At 48.6% G+C, this 9,879-nt stretch overlaps 1 protein-coding gene across 1 annotated transcript in view; it reads left to right on the top strand.

The window, feature by feature from the left end:
* The window catches only part of SNX1 (sorting nexin 1), a 16,981-nt gene extending 7,685 nt beyond the window's left edge, over positions 1-9,296 (top strand). Inside the window, 11 exon segments of the mRNA XM_083371741.1 lie at positions 592-859; positions 861-888; positions 1,030-1,108; positions 2,242-2,317; positions 4,563-4,676; positions 4,823-4,916; positions 5,721-5,926; positions 6,788-6,931; positions 7,611-7,691; positions 8,269-8,340; positions 8,905-9,296. Of these exon segments, the coding sequence (XP_083227867.1) occupies positions 592-859; positions 861-888; positions 1,030-1,108; positions 2,242-2,317; positions 4,563-4,676; positions 4,823-4,916; positions 5,721-5,926; positions 6,788-6,931; positions 7,611-7,691; positions 8,269-8,340; positions 8,905-8,955 (1,213 nt within the window). The 3' untranslated portion in view covers positions 8,956-9,296.
* The last annotated feature ends 583 nt before the right edge of the window (positions 9,297-9,879 follow it).

The following is a 9,879-nucleotide window of genomic DNA, read 5'->3' as shown; positions in this document are numbered from 1 at the left end:
GCGCAGCAGCTTCATCTCTAGCACTGTTTGCGTGTCCTTTTTTTTAAAAAAAAAATAATCCATCAAGTTGTACTTTGAGCCAGTCTTCCTCTTTCCTCCCAGACCACGTCTACAAGGTTGTTGTTGGGGGGGGGAAGAGACCAGGAGTATAAGGTGCTTGCCACCTTGGGGAGAGAATGAAAACTATGGGGCAACGTATTGCTTGTCGATAACTCAGCTGCATGTCCCACACGATCCTGAATGTCATTTCTGAGGTTTGTAGGCTGTCTTTTGTTTCTGAGTCTTCAGGAAGCCTAGGTAGAAAGGCAGACTTTAAAGTACACACCGTTCAGGTTTTCAGTCCAGGTGTGTGTGTGCCTGCCTTTGTACCTGTGAATTAACCTGTTGCATAAAAGCCAGCCGGTCTAACCACCTGTCCATAGCAAGATTTACGAAAGCAACGTTTCTCAACTTGAGCGACATGCCGGCGGGGGAATTCTGGGAGTTGAAGTCCCACACACAGTAAAGTTGTGCTCCCACTGCGCTCAGGTGTATCTCTGACAGATGCTCAGCCAGTTGAAGCTCTTCTGGATAGCTTTGATTTTATTTTAGTTTGATTTTTTTTTGGTCCTTTCCTCCAGAGCCATGGGGAATAAATCATCTCCCTTTTGTGTGGAATACCCTTCAGACATTTGAGGATTTGAGAATGCCGTCTCAGTTGTATCAAGACTCCTCTTTTGCTAACCTGATTCTTCCTGTCCCTCAGACCACTCTGCCAATGTTCAGGAGCCAGCAGTTCTCCGTGAAGAGGCGATTCAGTGACTTTTTGGGCTTATATGAGAAGCTGTTGGAGAAACACGCGCAGCTGGGAATCATTGTTCCCACCTCCTCCCGAGAAGAGCTTAATAGGTGAGAAGGCCAGCAGGCTTGTATAGTATCTCCCAAGTTCAACACAACGGCCTAGCTTCACAGGAGACATCTAAATTGCACCCCTGGTATATACACCATGCAGATAACGTCCGTCTTCGACTTTCTTTTCTCTTGTCCCAGGAATGACCAAAGTCAAAGTTGGAAAAGAAGATTCTTCCTCCACAGAATTCTTGGAGAAAAGAAGGGCTGCCTTAGAAAGGTTGGTGTTTCCCGTGTCTCGTGGGTGGCTGTTGCAGCTTGGCAAAGCCACAAGGTGGTGTCGTTGGATTTGTTACTCTGGGTAGGGAAACTTGCCCGGTAGGAAGCAAACTCAAGGGCTTGCCTACCGTGGTGTGATCAAGAGGAACAAATACCCAACGCATCTCAGAAGTCCCTAGTTATTTCCCCGCGGGTGGTCCTCAGGGGTCAGCCTATGAAGGATCTCATCCACCTTTCCACCCGTCTGGAACGGATCGCAGGAGAACATGTCCTTCCAAAATTCTTCAGAGATTTGTTCAGTAGGGCTGTTCCTGTGAACAGTTGATGGGGATTACTCTCTGGAACATGGCCTAGGTTTCCTGAAATCTGATCCTCTTGGCTGGAATAGATTCCAGGAGAAGCTAAGGCTGATGAAGTTCACCCAGGTGAAAATTGCTTCAGATCTCCCCCCCCCCCGAATACGGAAGTGAGAAAGGGAAGCCTCTTGGATCACCCCAGTTTTTCTTCTGTTTTTTTTTTCTTCCCCCAATGCTTCCAGTTTCAAGGGGTGCCCAACACCTCCCTTAAGACAGCTCAGTTCCTGGTGGACACAGCCATCCTGTTTTCAAACAGCAGCAATTTTTGCCATCTCCTTAACCCATAATGTTTACGGACTTCCCAGCCTATTCGGGCATTCCGTGGTAGTCGCCCATCCCAAGTCTGATTTAGTTTTCTAGCCCAGAGGTCCCCAACCTTTCGGGCACCAGGGGCCGGTTCCGTGGAGAGAGGCTTTTCCATGGAGTGCGTGGTTTTGTGTGCTGCCTGCAACCAGAGGATGGGGCTTTGCTTGCTTCTGTGGACCGGTTGCTGGCATGCTGCGGCCCGGTACCAGTCCACGTACTGGAGGTTGAGTGTAACGAGCCAGAAGTCACCCAGTGAATTCCGTGGTGGAGTGGAATCAGCCATTAGAGTGATAGTTTTTTTTTAGTTATCCTCCCCATCCCTGCCTCCAATATTGGTAGCAGGATGTGCCTGTGATTATCCCTCCTCTAATCCATGGATGGTGTCAAACGAATCAGCATGCCTTGTAATTCTCTTTTAAAATGTGGGATTGTTCACCAAGGTAAACTAAACTTCCTTATTCCAATGCCACAGATATATTCAAAGAACCGTAAGCCACCCCACCATGCTGCAGGACCCAGATGTCCGGGAATTCTTGGAAAAAGACGAGGTGGGTTTTTGCTACCGTAGCCGAGTCTGTTCTTTTGTGGCCTAAGACAGGGGTAGGCAACCTCGGCTCTTTTATGACTCGTGGACTTCAACTCCCAGAATTCCTGAGCCAGCCATGCTGAGGGGAAAGGGAGAGGTTTCCAAGCTGAGCCAGGCTGGCTCAGGAATTCTGGGAGTTGAAGTCCACGAGTCATGAAGCGGCCATAGCTCCCCCATGCTGGCTCAGGAATTCTGGGAGTTGGAGTCCACGAGTCACAAAAGAGCCAAGGTTTCCTACCCCTGGCCTAAAAAGTGACCTTGGCACAAGGATAATATTGGAGAAATTGTCCCACATTGCGTTTTTTGTTGTTGAGCTGGAGCTTAATGGCCCCGTTTTCAGGAACAGGCTGCTTTGTGAAAGGCGAGAGGGCTGTGTGAAGCGGAAAGTGATCTCAGCTTCTTTCAGAACAAGCCAACCATGGGAAAAGAGTGACGCAGATTGGCTGGCGAGAAGAGGGGTCTGAAGGACTCTGCTGACTCAGCCGGTTCCCCTTTGTGCCTTTCTGCTGAACCGTGTTCAAGTTAGGCTCCGGGTGACGCTGATTGCAACATGCTGACAGAACAGGGCTCTTCTCCTGTCCAAAGGGACAATCCAGATTCTCTGCTTTACAAAAAAGCTGCTTAAGACGGGATGGCAAGTGAAAGGGTTTTTTTGGGGAGGAGGGGTGTTAAATCTTGCCCTTTTCTCCCTCCCACTTATTATTTAAACATAGCTGCTACTCCTTCCTGCTCCTCCTCCTCCTCTTTTCCCCACAACAACAGCCCTGTGAGGTGGGTTGGGATGGGATGAGAGAGAGGAGCTGGCTAGTCACCTTGCTGGCTTTTGTGTCTGAGGCGGGACTAGAACTCTCCGTCTCCCAGCGACTGGCCCAAAGTCAACCAACCGCTTTGATGGCTAAGGCGGGATTAGAATTCACCGTCTCCCAGTGATTGGCCCAACTGCTTTGATGGCTAAGGCGGGATTAGAACTCGCCGTCTCCTGGTGATTGGCCCAAAGTCCCTCAGCCAGCTTTCCTGCCTAAAGCAGGACTAGAACTCACTGTCTCCTAGTGTTGCACTTCCTGACAACTCGAAAGTATAAGTTGCGGCGCTTGACCTAGAAGATTTTGCCCCCCCCCCACCTCCCCCTTGGAGGCTGAGTCTTTATTCCTGATTTTGCCCCCTTCTCTCTTTCTGTTTTCCTTTTGTGTTGAGTCACACCGGCCGTTTGGGTGTTCCAAGCCGCCTTCAGAAATGTTTGCGGTTGCTGAGAAAATGATGGGCTTGTAGGAAACAGGGCTACCGATTACCCAAGGGATAAAAAAAGAAGACAAAACACATTTTAGACACGAGTACAAGCGTGTGGTTATGTGCCTGGTCTGGAGAAAGCAAGCGACGGCAGAAAGAGCCTTAACCTTTGAACCCTGGGTTGGGTTTTGTTGTTTTTTTTTTCCCCCAGGCAGACACACGGTTGTTCCTTTTCATTTTAAATCTGTAGAATTGAAGTTTCTGTGTTTCTCACGGTCAGACGGCTGGTTGAAGGGGAAGCCGGTGTTGCGTGTGGCTTTGGCTACAAGATTCGTACGTGTGCGGCTTATGAGTTACCCACAAAGCTTTGCAACTTTGGGCTGTGCGGTTTTCCCATGTTTCCCAAATTCTGTGGATGCACGACGTTTCTAAGATGGGCTCAGCTCAGGTCCAGGTGAACACAGCCATGCCGTTTTCCGGCAACTCCAAAGGGTTTGCCGTGTCCTTTTCCAAATGTGTTTCTGGACTACCTAATCTATCCTGGCTTGCTTTGCTCGCTCATCCGTGTCCTGATTCAGCCAAGCTTATGTTTGTAAGCCAAGGAAGTTTCTGTAGCACACCAAGAATCCTCCAGTGAACTCCATGGTGGAGGGGAGACTTGAATCTCAATCTTCTCACCTTGGTTCTGCTGATTTAATAATAATAATAAGTTGGAAGGGACCTTGGAGGTCATCTAGTCCAACCCCCTGCTCATTTTTTGTTCCAGAGGTCAAGATGGCGTACACAGTATGTATCGCTGCTTCTCAGTCTTGGCCACTTTAAGGTGTATGGACTTCAACTCCCAGGATTCCCTAGCCAGCACAGCCGACTGGGGAATCCTGGGAGTTGAAGTCCACCACCCCTTAAAATGGTCAAGGTTGAGAAGCAGTGATTTACCAAATGCACCCTGCGGTTGATTTTTTTTTCCATCTTCTTTTTAGCTGCCCCGTGCTTTTGGCACCCAAACCTTGAGTGGAGCCGGCCTCCTGAAGATGTTCAACCGAGCCACAGATGCAGTCAGCAAAATGACCATCAAGATGAACGAGTCAGACATTGTAAGCCGTCGAGCATTTCACGATACGTATGAAACCACTCTCCTATCCCTTCTCCCTGGCTGGGTTGCCTGAGATTGTTCTGAATTCGCATTCTCTTCCTACCATGACCCGTCGGGTTGGATCTCCGCCCCGTCTCTCCTTTCTAGTGGTTCGAAGAGAAACTCCAGGAGGTGGAAGGCGAGGAGCAACGTCTGCGGAAGTTGCACGCAGTTGTGGAAATGCTGGTCAGTCACAGAAAAGGTAAACTCCTTTGATGGACGAGCTAAGGGTAGTTGGGAAAACTTTAGGGTCCCCTTTCAGCTTTATGAAACCTCAGGATTTGCATCCGGGATCTTACAGGCAGTCCTCAGGTTAAGAATGTCCACCTTAAAAGGCAGTCTCTGGGAAAACGGGACCCCTTGTGAGTCCTGTCACTTAGGGATTGTCGACTGGTGGCACCACGAAAAAGGGGCCTTTCTTGGGGGTGGATCCCTTTTGATAAACCATCATTCCCCTCTATGGTACGGTGTCCCCCCCCACCCTGTTGCTTTTCTGAAAGGCCCTAAAAACGTAGTTTTTATCAGCAGGCCTGGGAACCCCCGAACGGAAGACGGAGCCAATCAAAGGGCTGATTTTATTGTGTTGTTGCTGCCACGAAGAGTTAGGATGGTGGTTTTTTTGTTATTGTTTTTTAAGTGTTTTTATTATACAGATTTTTTTTTAAAAAAATGTGTAAGCCAGCGGGTGTCATCTCTATGTGAGTTGAGTGGCTGTATAAATATGTTTAACGGATGAATCAAACCCTGGGGTTGTTTACTTTATAAAGATGGGGAGGGCGGTTGACTCTGCTCTAATTCCCAGCAAGCTTAGCTGGAGCGATCAAAAAAGACGGATTTTTTTAGGATTCAGAGCTTCCGATTTTGGCATTTCCCCCCACACACACACACACCCGGCATCACCATCCCCTCCTTGCGATGTTTGAGGGTCTTTTTTCTGCTGAGTTTCCGTTTCACTGGCAAGGAAGTGGGACCTTCCCTTCTCACGCTCCCCCTTCCGTCCCCCCAGAGCTCTCGCTGAATACCTCTCAGTTCGCCAAGAGCCTGGCCATGCTGGGCAGCTCGGAGGACAACACGGCCTTGTCTCGGGCACTTTCCCAGCTGGCCGAGGTGGAAGAGAAGATGGAGCAGCTGCAGCAGGAACAGGCCAACAGTGACTTCTTTCTCCTGGCGGAAGTCCTGAGCGACTACATCCGCCTGCTAGCCACCGTCAGGGTAAGGGCTCCTGGGGTCTCGCTGAAGGCCGGGGTGGAGCAGTGGGTGCCCACTGAGCTCCTCGGTTATGGCGGTGGGCGAGGGCTACGCTGGTGGTCCATTATACTGGTAGGAGTCAATGAACGTAGCTCAGAGTTGAAATGAAGGGTAATGAATACAATTAGAAGTAGAAGTAGAATGATTAGAATTAGAATGAGAGGATAGGATAGGATAGGATAGGATAGAATGACAAATTATAAAATATTAGAATAGAGTATAATAATAGAGTAGAACAGAACAGAATAGAATAATAGAGTAGAGGGGAGGAATGGAATGGAATGGAATAGAATAGAATAGAATATTGAGAATAGAATAGAATAGAATAGAATAGAATAGAATAGAATAGACATTGCAGAATAGAATAGAATATTGAGAATAGAATAGAGATAGGAATAGAGTAGAGTAGAGTAGAGTAGAGTAGAATAGAATAGAATAGAATAGAATAGAATAGAATAGAATAGAATAGAATAGAATAGAATAGAATAGAATAGAATAGAATAGGTTGGAAGGGACCTTGGAGGTCTTCTAGTCCAACCCCCTGCTCAGGAAGGAAATGCTCTCTGACTTGGTGGTTTTCTTCCAAACGTTCCATTAAGTAGCATCCTCCGTGCTAGAAGGACATCATTTCACGTCGAACAGAGAGCAAACCCCGCCCCCTTCTAGCACTGACGATGTTGCCTCGTTGGGTAATGAAACGTCTCAGAGGGCGCCAAGGATCTCTGCTAGGCATTTGCCCCCTTTATCTCTCCTCCGAGCCAAACCCTCATTCCCCCTGGATGATCAGATGCTTCCAGCGATGGGTCTCCCCCTCCCTCTCGACAGGCTGCCTTTGACCAGAGAATGAAGTCTTGGCAGCGCTGGCAAGATGCCCAAGTCACGCTGCAGAAGAAACGCGAAACTGAGGCCAGGCTTCTGTGGGCCAACAAACCCGACAAACTTCAGCAAGCCAAAGAGGAGATCTCGGAGGTGAGAGGGAGGTCACCTACCTGTCCCGAAATCTTTGCTCCCTGCCAGATAGGAACGTCTCCTAGTGACCACACGGTGGAGTCCAGTTCTCAGTTGCAACTTGCATTTTATCGCATATAAACCTTGCAGTACCCGCCAGTCCTCATACGACTGTAAATGAGCCCCATTTACTGACCTTTTTGGCACGATTGTCAAGCAAAATTAAGGCAGTTGTTAAATGAACCATGTCATTTGTAAACGGATCTGGTTTTCCTTTTGCTGGTGACCAAACACACACATACACACACAAGGGACGCGGTGGCTCAGTGGGTTAGGACGCTAAGCTTGTTGATCAGAAGGTCGGCAGTTTGGTGGGTCGAATCCTGAGTGCCGCGTAGCAGAGTGAGCGCCTGTTACTTGTCCCAGCTTCTGCCAACCTAGCAGTTCAAAAGCACGTAAAAATGCAAGTAGAAAAATAGGGACCACTACGGTGGGAAGGTAACAGCGTTCCGTGCGCCTTTGGTGTCTAGTCATGCCATCCACATGACCACGGAGACGTCCTCGGACAAGCGCTGGCTCTTCAGCTTTGAAACGGAGATGAGCACCGGCCCCTAGAGTCGGAAACGACTAGCACGCATGTATGGGGGAACCTTTACCTTTATATACATACATACATATATCTATTTTTCCATTTATTCAGTGGGAATCTCGCGTGACCCAGTACGAACGGGAGTTTGAACGGCTCTCTGCTGTCCTCCGGAAAGAGGTCTTACGGTTTGAGGTAGGTGGGAATGCCTCTTTTAGCACCGCGGAGCCCCACCCAGTTTCACCGGGCCAAAAGAAGCAGAACTAATCTAAGGAAATGTCTGCCCCCCCCCCAAAAAAAATCACTTCCCTGAAATAATAGAAAATGGATTAATAATAACAACAAGAGATTCACTTCCCTGGTTAAGAGAGCCATAGATTCCCTTTCCATCAGCAGCTTCCTCAGTCCCAGGAAAAACGAAGGAGAACCCAGTCGGAGACTTCAAATGTAATTTAATTATCAAGAGTCCACCTGCTCCTTTAAAAGAGGGCTTTGTTCACCCAGTCCCAGCCTCCATTTTGACTTTTTCGATTTCCACCCCACCTCGTGTCCTACCTACCCCCATTGCATTAAAATTTCAGTTGCACTTTTCTAGCAAGTTGTGTAGCTGTTTGCTGCTTTCTTGAACTTGAGACACACACACACACACACACACACAGGCTTAATTTGCCGACTCAGGAAATGGTCAGGTCAAATTCCAGTTCTGGGATCTTTTCTGGTGCTTTGCCTGTCTGTGCCTGTGTTTTTTTATTTCTTAAAACTTCTGTTGCAGAAAGAAAAAACGAAAGATTTCCGGACACACATGACCAAATACCTGGAGACGTTGCTCCATTCACAGCAGCAGGTGAGAGAGATGTCCTGAGCATCCCCTTGGCAGGTGTCACACCCTGTATTTATTGACGAGCTCGGCTTATCAATAAATAGGGCCCCTCCTTCGTTGATGCCTTTGGTCCCCTGCAACTGACACACACCTAGATGGACATTAGAAAGACCAGCTCTAGTCATGTCTGTAGGCCGGAGCAATATGAGCTCTAACAAAACAGCCTCATAACTTGGAGGCTCATATGGTTTGGGCTTTTCCTTTCACGCAAATAGACTTTTATTTTTATTTTAGCGCCTAGCAATAGCACTTAGATCAAAGTCACCCAGCCGGCTTTCATGACTTCAGGCAGGACTAGAACTCACAAACGCCCGGTGATGGGCCCAAAGTCACCCAGCCAGCTTTTGTGCCTTGAGGTTGAACTAGAATTCACCGTCTCCTGTTTCCTGCCTGGGTGCCTTCGCCACTTCCATGGATTACCCGGAGGGTCACAATAAAGTGGGGAAGGGGGATGCCAGGAATCTTTCTGATAAGCAGCTGGAGATTTGCTCTCTGATGTCTCCTCTCTTTGTTTCTCCCCCCACCCAGCTGGTGAAATATTGGGAAGCCTTTCTCCCGGAAGCGAAGGCCATCTCCTAAGCCTTCCTCTTGATCTGGACTGCCTTGATCACTTAATACCTCTTGGCCTTGGATCCTACAGAGCTGATCCTCCTTGTCGAAGGAGCCGTTTCCCCAGCTAGTAACTCTTCTAACTGTATATTATTTTTTTCCATTTAGATTCATATATAAATATATATAAACACACACACACACCACATATATATAAATATATATATTTTCCTATTGAAAAGAGACTCGCTTCCTGCTTACAAGGCGAGCTCCGCCAGGAGTAGCGGAGCGCAGGCAGGAATGCGCACACAGCTTTCGGACTTCGACGTTGAAGCCAGGACAGCAAATGACAATAAAACTCAGAATCAAGGGCAAGCTGGCTCCCTTGTCTTTTTGTGCGTCTGTTGGTCTCTGCGGCGAGTGTGTTGTGGGCACTTGCTGAGGCTTTGGAATGGCCTGCAACCATTCATTGACTGACCGTTCAAAGTTACCACATCACAAGCCTTTTTCACGCTGAACGGCCTTTGCAGCATCCCACCCGTGGTCAAAATTCAGCCGCTTGGCAACCGGTTGGTGTTTTATGACAGGTTGCCGCGATCCCCTTTTGCAACCTTCGGACAAGCCAAGCCAAAGGAGAAGCCAATGACAGTGTTACTAAACGGTTGCAGTGATTCACTTAACAACGGCTGGGCAAAACTCACTTAACAACGGCCTTCTTGCCAGCTGGGGGAATTCTGGGAGCTGAAGTCCCACAAGCCTTGGAAAGTCTGCCAAAGTTGGACAATCCCCGATATAAACGAATCCGGAGAGAAAGAGCGTGGGGCTCTCGAGTTAGAATTAGCCGCCGGGAGTCCTTGCGCGGCTCCGGGTGCGGGACAGGCGGCAATCCCACCGGTGCCGTTGCTGCCTGCCCCGAGTTGCTTTTGCAAGGCAATCGCGGCGGCCGGGAAGGAA

This window comes from Vipera ursinii, assembly GCF_947247035.1.
Source record: "Vipera ursinii genome assembly, chromosome: 11".
Taxonomy (NCBI): Eukaryota; Metazoa; Chordata; class Lepidosauria; order Squamata; family Viperidae; genus Vipera; species Vipera ursinii.
The sequence above is the reverse complement of the archived record's forward strand: the minus strand, read 5'-3'. Positions and strand labels throughout refer to the sequence as shown.